This window comes from Geotrypetes seraphini, chromosome 3 (assembly GCF_902459505.1).
Source record: "Geotrypetes seraphini chromosome 3, aGeoSer1.1, whole genome shotgun sequence".
NCBI lineage: Eukaryota > Metazoa > Chordata > Amphibia > Gymnophiona > Dermophiidae > Geotrypetes > Geotrypetes seraphini.
In genome coordinates, this window is record NC_047086.1 from 109,411,730 (window position 1) to 109,430,655 (window position 18,926).

Genomic DNA, 18,926 nt, shown 5'->3' on the forward strand with positions numbered 1-18,926 from the left:
ATGTTTTTATTATTTACAAAGTGAGTATGGCAGCTAAAGTTTAGACACCCTTCCAAGTGAGCCATTACTACTTATTTAGGTTGTTAGTAACTTATCAGGCCTTCAATTAGTCAGGTGAAAACAATTCCACAGTTACTCTGTGTGACTGTTCTGTTAATATTCAACAACCTTGTGCTTCTGTAAGCAGCTGTGTATATGTAAAGGAAAATATTTCATTCCTACAAAGCAGAAGGCTGCTATTTAAAAAAAGAAAAATCTATAAGTGTTTCCAGCTAAAATTTCAACTGTCAGAAACATTCAGAAAAGCACAGTTACTTACCGTAACAGGTGTTATCCAGGGACAGCAGGCAGATATTCTTTACGCATGGGTGACGTCACCGACGGAGCCCTCGGTACGGACCTTTTTAACTAGAAGTTTCTAGTTGGCCGCACCGCGCGTGCGCGAGTGCCTTCCCGCCCGACGGAGGAGTGCGTGGTCCCCAGTTAGGATAAGCCAGCTAAGAAGCCAACCCGGGGAGGTGGGTGGGACGTAAGAATATCTGCCTGCTGTCCCTGGATAACACCTGTTACGGTAAGTAACTGTGCTTTATCCCAGGACAAGCAGGCAGCATATTCTTTACGCATGGGTGACCTCCAAGCTAACAGAGAGGGAGGAGGGATGGTTGGCCATTAGGAAAATAAATTCTGAAGTACAGATTGGCCGAAGTGCCCATCCCGTCTGGAGAAAGCATCCAGACAGTAGTGCGTAGTGAATGTGTGAACTGAGGACCAGGTGGCCGCCTTGCAGATTTCCTCAATGGGTGTGGAACGGAGGAAAGCAACAGAAGCGGCCATAGCTCTCACCCTGTGGGCAGTGACAGCACCGTCCAGTGACAGACCGGCCCGAGCATAACAGAACGCGATGCAAGCTGCAAGCCAGTTGGATAGCGTCCGTTTAGAGACCGGTTGACCCAGACGATTAGGGTCGAAGGTCAGGAAGAGCTGGGGGGACAAGCGGTGAGCCCTTGTACGATCAAGATAGTAAGCCAGGGCACGCTTGCAATCAAGAGTGTGTAATGCCTGTTCCCCAGGATGTGAATGAGGTTTCGGGAAAAAAACAGGCAACACAATAGACTGGTTGAGGTGAAAAGCCGAGACTACCTTGGGAAGGAACTTAGGATGAGTACGCAGAACCACCTTGTCATGGTGAAAAACAGTGAACGGTGGGTCGGCGACCAGTGCATGCAGCTCACTAACCCTCCTGGCAGAGGTGATGGCAATGAGGAAAAGCACCTTCCATGTCAGAAGTTTGAGCGAAGTTGAGGCAAGAGGCTCAAAGGGAGGTTTCATGAGGGTTGATAAAACCACATTTAGGTCCCAGACTACCGGAGGAGGCTTCAGAGGTGGTTTGACATTGAAGAGGCCCCTCATAAATCGGGAAACCAGAGGGTGAGCCGTGAGAGGTTTCCCTAGGATAGGCTCATGAAATGCCGTGATGGCACTGAGATGAACTCTGATGGAGGTAGACTTGAGGCCTGCGTTGGACAGGGAGAGCAAGTAGTCCAGAACAGTTTCCACCGCTAAAGAGGTGGGGTTGTGATGATGACGGAGGCACCAAGAGGAGAACCTGGTCCACTTCTGATGGTAACATTGGAGTGTGGCCGGTTTCCTGGAGGCGTCCAAAATGAGACGGACAGGCTGAGACAGATTTCCTGGAGAGGTCAGCCCGAGAGAAACCAAGCTGTCAGGTGGAGCGAAGACAGATTGGGATGCAGCAGAGACTGACGCTGTTGCGTAAGTAGAGTAGGAAACACAGGAAGAGGAATGGGCTCCCTGACGCTGAGCTGAAGCAGGAGAGGAAACCAGTGTTGGCGAGGCCACCGAGGAGCGATGAGAATCATGGTGGCCCTGTCCCTGCGGAGTTTGGATAAAGTCCGCAACATCAGAGGTAGTGGAGGAAAGTCATAGAGGAACCGATCCGTCCAGTCGAGCAGGAATGCATCTGGGGTCAGACGATGAGGAGAGAAGAGTCTGGAGCAGAACTGGGGCAGCTGATGGTTGTGAGGAGCTGCAAATAGGTCCACCTGCGGAGTGCCCCAGCGAGCAAAGATGGAGTGGAGCGTGGGAGGGTCCAAAGTCCACTCGTGAGGTTGAAGGATACGGCTGAGATTGTCGGCCAGGGAGTTCTGTTCGCCCTGGATATAGACAGCCTTGAGGAAGAGACTGCGGGCCGTGGCCCAGGTCCAAATGCGGAGAGCCTCCTGACAAAGGAGGCGAGACCCGGTGCCGCCCTGTTTGTTTATGTAGTACATGGCGACTTGGTTGTCTGTGCATAGGAGAAGAACCTGAGGGCAGAGAAGGTGCTGGAAGGCCTTGAGAGCGTAAAACATAGCTCTCAGTTCGAGGAAATTGATGTGATGTCGACGCTCCTGTGGGGTCCAAAGACCTTGGGTGCGTAGATCTCCCAGGTGGGCTCCCCATGCATAAGGGGAGGCATCCGTGGTGATGATCATGGAATGGGGGGGCAGATGAAAGAGAAGACCCCTGGACAGATTTGAGGAGTTCAACCACCATTGTAGAGATCGCTGAAGAGACGATGTTACAGAGATGGGATGAGAAAGAAGATTCGAGGTCTGCGACCACTGGTTGGCTAGAGTCCATTGGGTTGTCCTGAGGTGGAGTCGTGCCAGGGGAAGCACATGCACCGTCGAGGCCATGTGGCCCAGGAGGACCATCATCTGTCTGGCAGATATGGAGTGATGAAGGAGCACCTGACGACAAAGGTGGAGCAGAGTCCTTTGACGATCGGAGGGGAGGAACGCCCTCATCAGTGTGGTATCGAGAACTGCTCCAATGAACTGAAGGCGCTGTGTGGGAAGCAGATGCGACTTGGGGTAGTTGATCTCGAACCCCAGAAGATGGAGTAGAGAGATGGTATGATGAGTGGCTTGTAGCACAAGTGGAGACGTAGGTGCTTTTACTAACCAATCGTCCAAGTAGGGGAACACCTGGAGGTTGTGCGACCTGAGGAAGGCCGCCACCACAATGAGGCATTTGGTGAACACCCTGGGTGAGGAAGCGAGGCCAAAAGGCAGCACTTTGTACTGATAATGGCGATGGTGCACCTGGAATCGCAGGTAGCGACGTGAAGATGGATGGATTGGAATGTGGGTGTAGGCCTCTTTGAGGTCCAGGGAACATAGCCAGTCGTGTGGAGAGAGAAGAGGGTAAAGCGTGGCCAGGGAGAGCATTCTGAATTTCTCCCTGACTAGACACTTGTTGAGGTCCCTGAGATCGAGAATGGGACGGAGGTCTCCTGTCTTCTTTGGAACTAGGAAGTAACGGGAGTAGAATCCCCGGCCTCTTTGTTCCGGAGGCACTTCTTCGATGGCATTGAGAAGAAGGAGGGATTGGACCTCCCTCAGGAGGAGGGGGGTTTGAGTTGAATGAGAAGCAGACTCTACGGGAGGATTGTCTGGTGGAAGAGTCTGGAAGTTGAGAGAGTAGCCGTGGCGGATGATGTTGAGAACCCACTGGTCCGATATGATGACCTCCCAACGACTGAGGAAGATTTGGAGCCTGCCTCCGATTGGCTGTGGAAGAGGCAAGGAGGGTGGATGACTGGCTAAGCCCTGGAGAGAGGAGTCAAAAGGGCTGAGATGGTTTGGCAGGAGGAAGAGGCTTGGCAGGTTGATTTGACTGGGTACGAGCCTGGGTGTGCTGGTGCTGGCGTGCTCGCCTAGGTTGCTGTGAAGGTGGATTGAGCGGCCTAGCAGAAAACCTGCGCTGATATGAGGTCTGTGGTCTGTAAGGGCGAGCAGGTGGAGCCTTTTTCTTAGGCTTTATGAGAGTGTCCCATCTGGTCTCATGGGCTGAGAGCTTCTGCGTGGTGGTATCCAGGGACTCTCCGAATAATTCATCCCTAAGACATGGGGCGTTGGCTAGTCGGTCTTGATGGTTGATATCCAAATCAGAGACCCTGAGCCAGGCCAGGCGGCGCATAGCTACGGCGATGGCAGATGCACGGGAGGTGAGCTCAAAAGAGTCATAGATAGAGCGCACCATGAATTTTCTCAGTTGGAGCAGGCTGGAGATCTGCTGCTGAAACAGAGGAACTTTGTGTTCTGGCAGGTACTTCTGCATGGCGGAGAGTTGCGTGACCAGATGTTTCAGGTAGAATGAGAAATGGAATGAGTAGTTATTAGCTCTGTTGGCAAGCATGGCATTCTGATAGAGTCGCTTGCCAAACTTGTCCATTGTTTTGCCCTCTCTGCCAGGAGGGGTGGAGGCATAAACACTAGAGCCCTGAGTCTTTTTTAAAGTGGACTCCACCAGGAGAGACTCATGAGGCAGTTGGGGTTTATCAAATCCTGGGATTGGTATAACCCTATAGAGGCTGTCCAATTTACGGGGGGCCCCAGGGACAGTCAGCGGGTTCTCCCAATTTTTATAAAAAGTTTCCCGCAGGATATCATGCACGGGCAACTTTAGGAACTCTTTGGGAGGTTGATCGAAATCCAATGCCTCCAGGAAAGCTTGTGACTTCTTAGAGTCAGATTCCAGTGGCAAAGATAAGGCCCCCGACAACTCCCTGAGGAATTTAGAGAAGGAAGATTGTTCAGGTTTAGATGTGGTATCGGGGGCCGAAGGCTCTTCGTCCGACGACGATGCATCCTCCTCGGTACCGGGAGGGGATTCTTCCCATAGGTCCGGGTCTCTGACATCGGTGTGTGCGTGTCGCGAGACCGGAGTGGAAGGCTCGGTATGGTGAGTTTTAGACAAAGACTTGCCTGAGCGTACCGAGACGTTACCGGGTGATGAAGACCTGTGTCTGTCTCGGTCCCGGGAAGAACGGTGCCGGTCAGGGTCGCGAGAAGACCGGTGCCCTGCTCGGTCCCGAGGAGGATCGGTCGTCGTCAAGGCGATAGTCTCGGCATGGGTATGGAGATGTGGTGCCGAGAGAATAGGCATGGAGGAGTCCATAGGTACCGATGGAGTGGATACCGGTTGGACGGTGCGGGGCTCGGGCCGGTCTGGTACCGAGAGCAGCGGTGCCAAGATAGAGGGTAAGAGCTGCTGAAGTTGCTGTTGGAGTTGTTCCTGCAACTTGTCCTGGAGGATGGCCGCAATGCGGTCATCCAGGGGAGGCACCGGAACCACTTTTTTCTTCTTTGGTTCCATGGGTGCCGCTCTACGCTCCGGCGATGAGGAGGCCGATGACGAGGCACTCACCGATATCGGAGCGGAGCGTTTTTTGGGTCGGCGTGGAGCCGAAAGGACTGGTGTCGCCACCGAGGTGGGAGGGCGCTCAAGGGTGGAAGGCTTCTTAGCCGGCTTACCTGGCGCCGGAGGCGCCGATGTCGTTTCAGGCGTCGTCGAAGTGGTCGGTGCCGATTTCGACGGTGCCGCAGGTGAAGAGGTCGAATCCATAGTCGGGCCGGTGCCGAAAAGTAGATTTTGTTGGATTTGACGATTCTTCAAAGAGCGTTTTTTAAGAGTGGCACAGCGGGTGCAGGAGTCCGCCCGATGCTCCGGTCCCAAGCACTGTAAGCACCAATTGTGTGGGTCAGTGAGGGAGATCGGGCGTGCACACCGCTGGCACTTCTTAAAACCGGGCTGCGGGGGCATGAATGGGAAGACGGCCTCCGCAAAATCGAACCCCGAGGCCTGGATCGTGACAACAGGCCCCGCCGGGGCAGGAACGAAAAAATAAAGAAAGAAAAAATTTTGTTTTTTTTTTTAACAGAAAGAAAGAAAAAAGCACCCGAAGGTGAATAAAACGAAAAATTAACGCGAGCGGGAAGGCAAAAAGAGGATTTCAACGGAGTTGAAAAATACACGTCTTCTTCGCTCCGCGGAAACGAAGAAACTGGGGACCACGCACTCCTCCGTCGGGCGGGAAGGCACTCACGCACGCGCGGTGCGGCCAACTAGAAACTTCTAGTTAAAAAGGTCCGTACCGAGGGCTCCGTCAGTGACGTCACCCATGCGTAAAGAATATGCTGCCTGCTTGTCCTGGGATAATGTAAGTTATATTGAACTGTTAAGTCAGGACAAGATCTGGAAGACCAAGAGAAACCACTGACAAAACTGGTCAAAAACCTGTCAGTTATGTAAAAGAGTTCACATATCACTGCAAAAGCTTGCTTGAAAGTTTATAAGATAGTGGAGTAACTGACCATAGTAGAGCGTTGTTTTCACAATATTGACCTGCATGGAAGAGTTGAAGACACAAACCTTTTCTATAACAAAAGACTGACGTAAAAGCATGCTAAACGGAAACTTTACAGCCTTGATCCCTTTTAGGATAAAGTGCTTTGAAGTGGTTGTGGTGGTGGTGGTGGGGGAGGGGGGCCACAACCCAAAAGCAAGTATAGAAAGCAGGCTACAGAAAACATTTTGAAGTCTCTATTTCCCCCAAAGGAGGTGTCAAATACCAAGAAGGGTGTCCAAACTTTTGCACTTACCAAATTCACTGCTTTTTTCTGAATCTGAAAAATAACTTCAAATAAAGAATAATTATACATTTAAAACGTTTACAGAAACTTTTTGTGCTTAACTTTATATTATGTAAAAATTGTGTCAACTTATGTTTATTATGGTATGGTTTAATATTAAGATGGGTATAGAGAGGGCTCATTCAAAAGCAAAGATTACAGACTTAAAAAAAACTAACTTTGTTCGGGGGGTTTACGTCAAGGAATTATTGTCTGGATGGGAATGTCTGGAAGGAGTGGAAATGCAGTGGGCAAAACTGAAAGGAGCGATTGTAAGGGTGACAAACCTTTTTGTAAGGCAAGTAAGTAAAAGTAAGAGGAAAAGAAGGTTGCTTTGGTTCTCAAAAGAAGTAACTGAGAAGGTAAGGAATATGAGGTTAGCTTTCATAAACTACAAAAGATCGCAGAAAGAGAAAGACAGGCGATAATATCTGGAAAAGTTAAGAGAGGCAGGTCGTGTAGTTAGGAAAGCAAAGATGCAAATGGAAGAAAAAATAGCTGACACGGTAAATCAGGGAGACAAGACATTTTTTAGATATATTACTGATAGGAAGAAGTGCAAAAGGGGCATTGTGAGACTCAAAGGGGAAGGGGAGGAATATGTAGAAGCTGATAAAGGAAAGGCCAAATTGCTTAACAAATATTTCTGTTCTGTGTTCACGGCTGAAGCGCTAGGAGCGGGACTGCAGAAGACAAACGTGAATAGGGATGGAGGAGTAATAGACCCTGATCAATTTTCAGAGGGTTGTGTTCGAGAGGAGCTAGCTAAAATAAAGGTAGACAAAGTGATGTGGCTGGATGGTCAGCATCCTAGGGTGCTGAAGGAACTTAGGGAAGTTCTGGTAACTCCGCTGACTGACCTTTTCAACAATTCTCTAGAGTCTGGAGTGGTACCGGAGGACTGGCGAAGGGCGGATGTGGTCCCTCTCCACAAAAGTGGAAGTAAGAAAAAAGTAGGGAATTACAGGCTGGTAAGTCTGACTTCTGTGGTAAGCAAATTAATGGAAACATTTTTAAAACAGAGAATGGTGAAGTTTCTGGAATCCTGTGGATTACAGGACCGGAGGCAACATGGATTCACTAAAGGTAGGTTTCGTCAGACAAATCTGAACAATTTCTTTGACTGGGTGACCAGAGAATTGGATAGAGGATGTGTGCTAGATGTGGTGTATTTAGATTTTAGCAAAGCCTTTGACAGTGTTCCACACAGATGTCTAATAAATAAACAGAGTGCCCTCGGGATAGGTCCCATAGTGACGGGTTGGGTCAAGAAATGGTTGAATGGAAGTGACAGAGTGTAGTGATAAAGTGACCATACGTCCCGTTTTGAACAGGACTGTCCTGTTTTTAATGTAGCATATCCCATTGTCCCCAAGCACAGCTTCGGGATGCTGAAATGTCCTGTTTTCAGAAAGAGCGTCCCGAAGCTATACCCAAAACGTTGATCACAATCTGAAAGCAACGTGAGTCAATTGCAAAGCCTGGGATTTCTCCCTGCTTCCCCAATGCCGAGGCAGCAACAGATTAGGTGCATGCATCTGCACAAGCTTTCCCCCCTCCCCCCGACGTCAATTCAGAGAGGAAGTTCCGGGCCAGCCATTCGTTGCCTGACTGGCCCAGAACTTCCTCACCGACGTCAGAATTGTTTCGGGGGGGAGGGGGGTAAGGCTTGTGCAGTTGTTGCATGCACCTGGCCTGTTGCTATGGTGGCACTTTGGAGAAATCAGCGGTGGCGGCTTGGGGGGGGCAGGGAGAGAGAACGAAAGACAGACAGACAGACAGAAAGAAGGGGTCAGGGAGAGAGAACGAAAGACAGACAGAAAGAAAGAAGGGGGCAGGGAGAGAGAAAGACAGGCATAGAAAGAAAGAAGGGGGCAGGGAGAGAGAAAGACAAGCATAGAAAGATAGAAGGGGCAGGGAGAGAGAAAGACAGGCATAGAAAGAAAGAAGGGGGCAGGGAGAGAGAAAGACAGGCATAGAAAGAAAGAAGGGGGCAGGGAGAGAGAAAGACAGGCATAGAAAGAAAGAAGGGGGCAGGGAGAGAGAAAGACAGGCATAGAAAGAAAGAAGGGGGCAGGGAGAGAGAAAGACAGGCATAGAAAGAAAGAAGGGGGCAGGGAGAGAGAAAGACAGGCATAGAAAGAAAGAAGGGGGCAGGGAGAGAGAAAGACAGGCATAGAAAGAAAGAAGGGGGCAGGGAGAGAGAAAGACAGGCATAGAAAGAAAGAAGGGGGCAGGGAGAGAGAAAGACAGGCATAGAAAGAAAGAAGGGGGCAGGGAGAGAGAAAGACAGGCATAGAAAGAAAGAAGGGGGCAGGGAGAGAGAAAGATAGACATAGAAAGAAAGAAATGAAAGAAAGGATGCACAGTGCAACTAGAGACTTATGAAATCACCAAACAAAGATAGGAAAATGATTTTATTTACAATTTAGTGATCAAAATGTGTCAATTTATGAGAATTTATATCTGCTGTCTATATTGTGCACTATATTTAATGTGACCCTATGTCCCATTTTGAATGGGGGGGATCGGGGGAGGGGGTTCCTGTCCCATTTTGAGGAAAAAAAATGGTCAAGTTAGATAGTGATCAATGGAGATCACTCTGAGGAAAGGGATGTTACCAGTGGTGTGCCTCAAGGTTCTATTCTTGGGCCTGTTCTTTTTAACATTTTTATAAACAATATTTCTGAAGGGTTGGGTAAGATTTGCCTCTTTGAGGATGATACCAAAATCTGTAATAGAGTAGACATGCCAGATAGTGTGAATAACATGAAGAAAGACCTGGAGAAGCTTGAAGAATAGTCTGAAGTTTGGCAGCTAAAATTTAATGTTAAGAAATGCAAGGTCATGCATTTGGGCTGCAAAACCCTGAAGAAACGGTACAGTTTAGGGGGTGAAGAACTTATGTGCACGAGAGAAGAGCAGAACTTGGATGCGATTGTATGTGATGATCTTAAGGTGGCCAAACAGGTTGAAAAGGTTCATCATAAGCAGATGGAGACAGACTTAAAGATCTCAATCTGTATACTTTGAAGGAAAGGCGGGAGAGGAGAGATATGATAGAGACGTTTAAATACTTACATAATGTAAAATGCGCACGAATCGAGTCTCTTTCATTTGAAAGGAAACTGCAATTAGAGGGCATAGGATGAAGTTAAGAGCGGATAGGTTCCAGAGTAATCTAAGGAAATACTTTTTATAGAAAGGGTGGTAGGCTCCAGAGTAATCTAAGGAAATACTTTTTTTATGGAAAGGGTGGTAGGCTCCAGAGTAATCTAAGGAAATACTTTTTTTTACACAATGGGTGGTAGATGCCCGGAACAGTCTCCCAGAAGAGGTGGTGGAGACAGAGACTGTGTCTGAATTCAAAAGAGCCTGAGATAGGCATGCGAGATCTCTCGGAGAGAGAAAGAGATAATGGTTACTGCAGATGGGCAGACTAGATGGGCCATTTGGTCTTTATCTGCCATCATGTTTCTATGTTCTATTGAAACCTACAGCTTGATGGGCAGTGCTTTATCAATCATTTTGAGGCCCTGACACTACAATTACAGGTCCATAATAACTGTGTGATCCCCAGAGGTATATACACCATTTGAGATCCAAACCCACACAGTTTGGGAAATTCTAGACTAAATATTAGAACAATTCCACACTTTTAAACTTCCATTTTTATTTTTAATCTAAAAAGAAGTCCTGAATTTACCTTGCTGCATTTCCACCAGCTGGATCTTGTAAAGCTCTTGCACGACATTCAGGCGAAGTTTACCATGGCAGAGGAGAACAGATCTCGTGTCTCCAAATAAAGCAATTCCTGACAATATCTTCTTCTGTTAAAGTGAAATATTTTGTTAGGATTTTACTGTTAAATCTGAAACAGCAATAACATCTTTTTTTTTTTTCAGTTCAATTTTTTTAAATTAAGATTTAGAAATAGTAACAAGATATGGAACACTATTAAAATCATAACTAACTGTTCCACTAAAATCCCATATAATATTATTATTTTATGTTCACTGCACACCTGTTTTGAAAATTGCTCCTGTAATCCAACTGCTGTCGTGGTCTACATTGCGTCCTACTTCATTCAGCTCGTTCACAGTTGAGGAGCGCATAGAGAGAAAACGGAGCGCTGCGCTGCTTGGAGGTGGCCAGGGGCGGATAGATTCGCAGCATAAGCGAGCACAACTTAGAAAACTTCAAACAGTTATACTCAAGACACTTGCTAAAGGCAGTGGTGAACCACAGGCAGTCAATTAAACTCAAACACTTATAAAGAATTATATTCAGAACACCTGCTAAGTACAGTGAACACAGGAAAGAAAACAGAGAAATGGAGGCTGCAGGAATCCAGCAGGGCTATCCAGTATACTGCATCGCATGTCATATGTATGACTACCTCCCCTTTGGGAGGCGGGCATACATATGCAATCGATGCCAGGAACTGGATAGCCTGAAGAGGGAGGTCGGAAGGCTGCAGGTTAGAGTCCAGGAGCTGGAGGGACTCTGCTCAATAGAGGAACAGTGTGGGGAAACGGAGGAGACTACCAGAGAGAGCCACATCTCAGAACAAGTCAGAGAGCTCGAGAAGTACATAGAGGAGGCCTGGCAGATGGCAGAGGCACAGGACCACCAGCGTATCAGACGGGAACCGGCAGCTGGAGGTCAGGAACCAACAAACACCATGGGAGTGGGACCTAGCGTAGGGTCTGAAAATGCAGATGATGGTACCCAACAGGACCTGGCGGAAGGACCAGCGGAGATCCAGCAGAGCCCGGAAGACACGGACCTGAGACCAGAGAGACATCTGAGGAAGGGGAAATCTGCTGTTGTAGTAGGAGACTCAATCCTGCGAGAAGTGGACAGTCACATTGCCGGAGGAAGGGAGGACCGACTAGTGACATGTCTCCCGGGGGCAAGAACAACGGACGTCATCAGCAGAATTGATAGAATCCTGGAGGGAGCCGAGACAGAGGAGACGGCAGTTGTAATCCACATTGGAACCAACGACGTCAGCAGGAAAAATTTCAACCGGACTACACTGACTGAGCAGTTCAGGATCCTGGGGCGGAAACTGAAGCTGAGATCAAATAGGATAGCCTTCTCGGAGATCCTACCAGTACCGAGAGCAGACGCAAGAAGACAGAGCGAACTACAAGTAATGAACGGATGGCTGAGGAGATGGTGCGAGGAGGAGGGATTCCACTTTGTTCGAAACTGGACGACCTTCTTGGGGAAGAACAAGCTCTACAGGAGAGATGGACTGCACCTGAGCACAGCTGGGACGAGGCAGCTGGCAAGAAACATCCAAAACGCCATAGACCTAGCTTTAAACTGAAGAGAAGGGGAAAGCCGGAAGTCGATCTGGCCTCGACACACCGGACATTGGTATCAAAAAATGATACCGAACAAGGACATTGCAAAAGAGAGCTTGGGACCGAGTGGGATCTTTTGGACAAAGGGACTGAGAGAAAATTCTTGGGCAAAGGGACTATGAGAGGCTTCTTGGATAAAGGGACTGAGGGGACACTTTTGGGCAAAGGGACCGAGTGGGAACTCTTGGACAAAGGGGCTGAGAGGGACTTTTTGGACAAAGGGACTGAGGAGACACTTTTGGACAAAGGGACCGAGTGGGAACTCTTGGACAAAGGGGCTGAGAGGGACTTTTTGGACAAAGGGACTGAGGAGACACTTTTGGACAAAGGGACCGAGTGGGAACTCTTGGACAAAGGGGCTGAGAGGGACTTTTTGGACAAAGGGACTGAGAGGGAACTTTTAAACAAAAGGGTTGAGTGGAAATCTTCAGAAAAAAGGCCCACAGATGCAATGCAGGGGCCCAGTGCACAAACGAGCCTAACAGACATGGTTGAAAGAGAACAATGGGAGCAAGAGGACCATCCAAAAAAGGAGATACTGGATGGGGGCAAAACGGACACGCCACGGGAGGTGGATGACCGAGTAAAGACAAGCCAGGTGGGAGCGCCGAGCCATGGAAAGAAAACAGCAGGGCGGGCGACAAATCAGGACCTATATTGCCTCTACACAAATGCGAGGAGCCTCAGGGCCAAAATGGGAGAGCTGGAAATTATAGCCAGTCAAAAAGCCCTGGACATAATTGGAATCACAGAAACGTGGTGGGCTGAGGATAATAAATGGGATGTGGTCATACCAGGGTACAAACTTTACAGGAGAGACAGGACACACAAGAAGGGTGGAGGAATAGCGCTATACATAAAAGACTCCATACCCTCAACCAAAATGGAAACAGCAGTAAGGTCGGAGGGCTTGGAATCAATATGGGTTAAGCTACCAGGAGGATCTGGAGCAGACATCAAATTGGGTCTATACTATCGACCGCCTGGCCAATCGGAAGAAATCGACCGGGACCTGGAGACGGAACTGCGGCAGGTATGCAAGAATGGAAGTGTGGTGGTGATGGGAGACTTCAACTACCCTGGGATAGACTGGAGTATCGGGCACTCAAGTTGCGAGAGAGAGACCAAATTCCTGGAAGCCACGAGGGACTGCTTCCTGGAACAGCTGGTCATGGAACCTACACGAGGAGAAGCTACTCTTGATCTAATCTTCAGTGGACTGGGGGGACCTGCAAAGGAAGTAGCGGTATTAGACCCACTGGGAAACAGCGATCACAACATGATCCAGTGCAGACTAGAACTGGGATCATCCAGGGTGAAAAGAACCACAACAACAGCGCTCAACTTCAGAAAAGGGAATTATGATGCAATGAGGAAAATGGTGGGGAAGAAACTCAACGGCAGCACAAGGAAGGTAGAGTCCGTAGAAAGCGCCTGGACCCTGCTCAAGCGTACGGTGCACGAAGCACAGAACCTGTACGTCCCCAGGTTCAGAAAAGAGTGCAAGAAAAATCGAATAAAGAACCCAGCATGGATAACGGCAGCTGTAAAAAAGGCGATCAGTAACAAGAAAGCATCGTTCAAAAAATGGAAACAGGATCAAACGCAGGCCAACCAAAAGGAACACAAGGAAAGCCAGAAGGAGTGCCACCGAGTGGTTAGGAGAGCAAAGAGGGAATATGAAGAGAGACTAGCGGGAGAGGGAAAAAATTTCAAATCATTCTTCAGGTACGTAAAGGGGAAGCAACCAGCGAGGGAGGAAGTGGGGCCCTTGGATGATGGGGATAGAAAGGGAGTAGTGAGGGAGGAAAAAGAAATAGCTGACAAGTTAAATGACTTCTTTACGTCGGTCTTCACGAGGGAGGACACATCCAACAACCAGAGGAAATAGAAAATGGAGATCAAGATAACAAGCTGGTCAAATTAGAGGTGAGCCAGGAGGATGTCCTCAGGCAGATAGACAAGCTAAAGAGCGACAAGTCGCCAGGTCCGGATAGCATTCACCCAAGGGTGCTCAAGGAATTAAGGAATGAAATAGCAGAGACACTTCAGCAAATATGCAACCTATCCCTAAAAACTGGAGAGATCCCGGAGGACTGGAAAATAGCTAATGTCACGCCCATCTTCAAGAAGGGTTCGAGGGGCGACCCGGGAAACTATAGGCCGGTAAGCCTCACATCGGTCCCGGGAAAGATGATGGAGGCACTGATTAAGGACAGCATCTGTGACCATATCGAAAAAAATGGACAGCTAAGGTCGAGCCAGCATGGGTTCTGCAAGGGTAGGTCGTGCCTCACAAACTTGTTGTACTTCTTTGAGGGGGTAAACAACCAGGTGGACAAAGGAGAACCCATAGACATAATTTACCTAGACTTCCAGAAAGCCTTCGATAAGGTACCACATGAGCGGTTGCTCAGGAAGCTATGGAACCATGGGGTGCACGGGGAGGTCCACCGATGGATCAAAAACTGGCTGGCAGACAGGAAGCAGAGGGTTGGTGTAAAGGGCCATTACTCGGACTGGCAAGGGGTCACGAGCGGGGTTCCTCAAGGATCGGTGCTGGGACCGCTCCTGTTTAACATATTCATTGACGACCTGGAGGAGGGAACAAAATGCGAGGTCATCAAATTTGCAGATGACACCAAACTATTCAGCAAGGGTGAAACCACGGTTGACTGCGAGAATCTCCAAAGGGATCTTACGACATTGGAAGAATGGGCGAAAAAGTGGCAAATGAGCTTCAATGTAGGGAAATGCAAGGTCATGCATATAGGGAGAAGGAACCCGATGTTCACTTACAAAATGGGGGGATCAATGCTAGGGGTCAGTAATCTGGAAAGAGACTTGGGAGTGATGGTAGACACGACATTGAAGGCGTCGGCACAATGCGCCACAGCCTCGAGGAAAGCAAACCAAATGTTAGGTATCATTAAGAAGGGTATCTCGACCAGAACGAAGGAAGTCATCCTGCCACTGTACCGGGCTATGGTGCGCCCGCATCTGGAATACTGTGTACAGTACTGGTCACCGTACCTCAAAAAGGACATGGCAATGCTTGAGGGAGTCCAGAGAAGAGCAACTAAACTGATTAAGGGTATGGAAAACCTTACATACACTGACAGACTGAAGAAGCTGGGGTTGTTCTCCCTGGAAAAGCGGAGACTCAGAGGAGATATGATAGAGACCTTCAAGATCCTGAGGGGCATCGAAAAGGTTGACAAAGACAGATTTTTCAATTTGAAAGAAACCACAAGAACAAGGGGTCACTCGATGAAATTGAAGGGGGACAGGTTTAAAACAAACGCAAGGAAGTACTTTTTCACACAGAGGGTGGTGGACACATGGAACACCCTTCCGGAGGCCGTGATAGGAAATAGCACAGTACAGGGTTTCAAGGAAGACCTGGATAGGTTCCTGGAAGACAAAGGGATTGAGGGGTACAGATAAGAGCAGTGGAAGGTTTAGAGATAACTGTAGAGGTAGACAATAAAATTAGTCAGGGACCGCTGACCAGGCAATATGCCTGATGGGCCGCCGCGTGAGCGGACCGCTGGGCTGGATGGACCTCTGGTCTGCCCCGGCGGAGGCGACTACTTATGTACTTATGTACTTATGTTAATTTCTGTTAGAAACAGCAATGACTTCTACACACTGCAAAACTGAATAAAAAACCACCAGCAGGTAAGAGGCCAAATGTTAATAAGTGAAAGAAGAAAAATTTCCACAATTGTCCTACCAAAGAACCACACCTGCGTCAGAAGCCTTCTCTCTGACATGACATCAGAGAGGCTTCCGATACAGGTGTGGCTCGTGAGAGGAGCCGCAGCGGCAGCTTTGAACTTAAAAATAACTTCGGCAAGGGACTGTAAGGGAGCTGGCCAGACCACGGCGCAGAACAGTACCTGGGGGGCTGCAAGTTTGAGACCGCTGTGTTAGACAGAGTGAGGGCAGGAGGGGGGAGTCGTCTCCATGGTCACCGCCTCCGTATGCGCAGAAGAAACCACTGCTGACTCCTTCTATTGCGCATGCGAAGCCACGGTGCTACAGATCACGCAGATAGGAGTGCGCATGCGTGCTTATTATTAGCGATATTTCTCTCTCAACCACCAACCGAGAAGCAATTATAAAGCAGCCAGTTGCTGGAAGTAAACAATGATCAGATATTCTGTATCGCCGAGATAGAGGGTAATTTGATAGCTTTTAAGATCTGGAATAGTAACGGAGCAGCTAAAGCAGTTGGCTAAAAACCAGGGGTCAAATTCCTCTTATCTCAGTAATATATCTTGTGACTTTGGGGAAACTGCTTTACCTTCCTTGGCTAATGTGGGGTTTACAATGCACTAGCACCAATGACCCCCTAGCACTGATTTGGGATATAAAACAGAATTCAACCCTAATCTCTATGCAATTTTTGGAACTATATACATTCAAACGAGTCTTCTCTAGGACAGCTATGACTGCTTTAAGATACTTAAAGTATGCCAGTATCTAAGTCAACTTAGATATTTAAAAATTATCTATATATGTAAAAACATATATCCACACAAACATATTTATAAACAATATAGAATAGCATATTATGTATTTATTTATTCTCATTTCTTATATACTGCCTGCAAGCTATCAAAGCAGTTTAGGTACATTTTAAATTAGTTTCAAGTTTAATAAAGTTTTGATTGATCGCTTAATCAGAATTCTAAATGATGTACATATTACTAAAATTACAAAATTTAGGGAACAATACAACAAATGGTGGTCAGCATTTTAAATTTACACTTGTCCCTCCATATTCACGGGGATTAGTGTCAAAGACTACCCGTGAATACCAAAAAATTGTGAATAACGTTTCGCTTTTATATTTGCAGGGTTTGTGGTATAGTATTCATGACCATGCCAAATATAATTGCCATTCTGAGACAGACTGAATGTCCATCAATCCCAGTAGTATCCTTTTTCCAACAGTGGCCAACCCAGGTCCCAAATATCTAGCTAGATCCCAAGTTGCAAAACAGATTCTATGCTGCTTATCCTAGGAATAATCTGTGGATTTCCCCAAGCCATCTCAATAATGGCCTATGGATTTCTCTTTTAAGAAATTATCCAAACCTTTTTTATTTATTTTTTTTAAATATCTTTATTCATTTTAAAACCAAAAATAAGTGCAACATATTATACATACATTTTATACTTTAACAGCACTTATTTTATGACAAATGCATATATCATCCCCCCCTTTCTACATATACAACTGCACTCAAATTAAAAGTATTTCCCCACCCTGGACGTGTATGATCAAAGGGCCAAATCACCAATCACTCCTTCCAGAATTTTGTCAATGGCTCCCAAACATCCATAAATTTCCTATAATGTCCTTGTTGCATGGCTATCATACGATCCATTTTTAAATAATGACCCTGCTAAGCTAACTGATTTCACCACATTCTCTGGCAATGAATTCCAGAGTTTAATTACATGTTGTGTGAAGAAATATTTTCTCTGGCTTGTTTTAAATCTACTACTTAGTAGCTTCATCACATGTCCCCTAGTCCAAGTATTTTTGGAAAGAGTGAACAAGTGATTCACATTTACCCTTTCCACTCTATTCAGTATTTTATAAACTTCTATCATATCACCCCTGAGCCATCTCTTCTCCAAGCTGAAGCAAATGCTGAACTTGTCTTTCTGTACTCCCCAAACGCTGCCATTTGCCCAACCACACTGAAGTGTTGAACTTTTCTCTCTACACCTCCCCTCCCCCAATCGTTGCAGTTTGCCCAACCATGCTGAACTATTTTCTCTGCACCCCTTTCTCTCTACACACATTTCTCCTACGCTGCCATTTGCCTGACCACAAAAAGCACTGAACATTTTTCTTGACACTCCAGGATGACGTTATTTGGGTGGGGGGAGCCATCAAGATGAAAACCGCAAATAATCAAAGTTGCAAGTGCCAAACCTGAGAATATGGAGGGAGAAGTATAGTATATTCCACACACAGGAACAAACACTGAATATTTGGGTCAGCAGTGATACTGCGAGTACAGCTGATAATTGGTGCCATAACTAACCAAGCAAAGAGAGGACTACTAATGAAGTGATCTTACCTGCACCAGCACTAAATATCATCAGTCTCTGCCCTTTAACAGAGCCATATATTTACCGCTGAATGTCTCCCTCCTGACTTGCTCAGCTATTATTAAGAAATAGTAGCAAATCAACATAAGGTGCACTTGATGTACAGCCATAACACCTGTACACAACCATAACATACAAATGATCCATAACATAAGCACGTTCATTACGAATGCAATGAACAGATTATACTAAATGAGTCCAAACCCCCGGTTAGCAGGACAGCAGACGGGATATGGTCATGTGGTAGAATTTTCCATAGCAGCCTTACTCACCAATAAAAGAATAAACATCTTTAAACCCCCTAAGTTGGCAAACTGCAGAAAGTGCTTGTTATGCCCAGGGGGTAAATGGACTCAGTATAATACGTGACATGTCTCCTCAAGTCTGCTTATCTGACCTCTTTGTCCTGAGTGTTACCTTGACTACACCAAAAGGATAGTAAAGACAGATGGCCTCTGTAACACCTTCTTGATAGCATCAAAGAGACAGTGCAACACCTATCCTGACTTCCTTTATTTGAGTGACAACTGGATAGCATCAAAGAGACAATAAACTGCAACACCTCCTTGCTTATTTGAGATCCTGACCTCTTTGATCTCCACAGGACAGTAAGACCAGATGGTCTCTACAATAACCTTGCTTATCTGAGATCTGACCTCCTTGCAGCTCAAATAACAACAGTAAAGACAGATGGGAAACTACATCAAAAAGAAAGGGACGGTGACAAGTATCTGCTATCTTGACCTTTTTGACCTAGGAGTTGCCAAAACAAATAACAAAGGACCAGTACCAGCTGTCTTACTAAGAGGCAAGCAGTTTTCCCAGCTTTTCACCCAATATAAAAGACGGGACTTGCCTCTAACCTTGGAATACATGACGTTTGAAGAGAGAAGCCACGACGTCTAAAAGGGACAGTCTCCCGTATTTCTTCCCACCTATC

At 47.1% G+C, this 18,926-nt stretch overlaps 1 protein-coding gene across 2 annotated transcripts in view; it reads right to left on the reverse strand.

The window, feature by feature from the left end:
- The window catches only part of WDCP (WD repeat and coiled coil containing), a 44,745-nt gene that overhangs the window by 1,370 nt on the left and 24,449 nt on the right, over nt 1–18,926 (reverse strand). For both annotated transcript variants that reach the window (XM_033938884.1, XM_033938885.1), the window contains exon 4: nt 10,183–10,306. In XM_033938884.1, the coding sequence (XP_033794775.1) occupies nt 10,183–10,306 (124 nt within the window). The remainder of the gene's footprint in view (nt 1–10,182; nt 10,307–18,926) is intronic.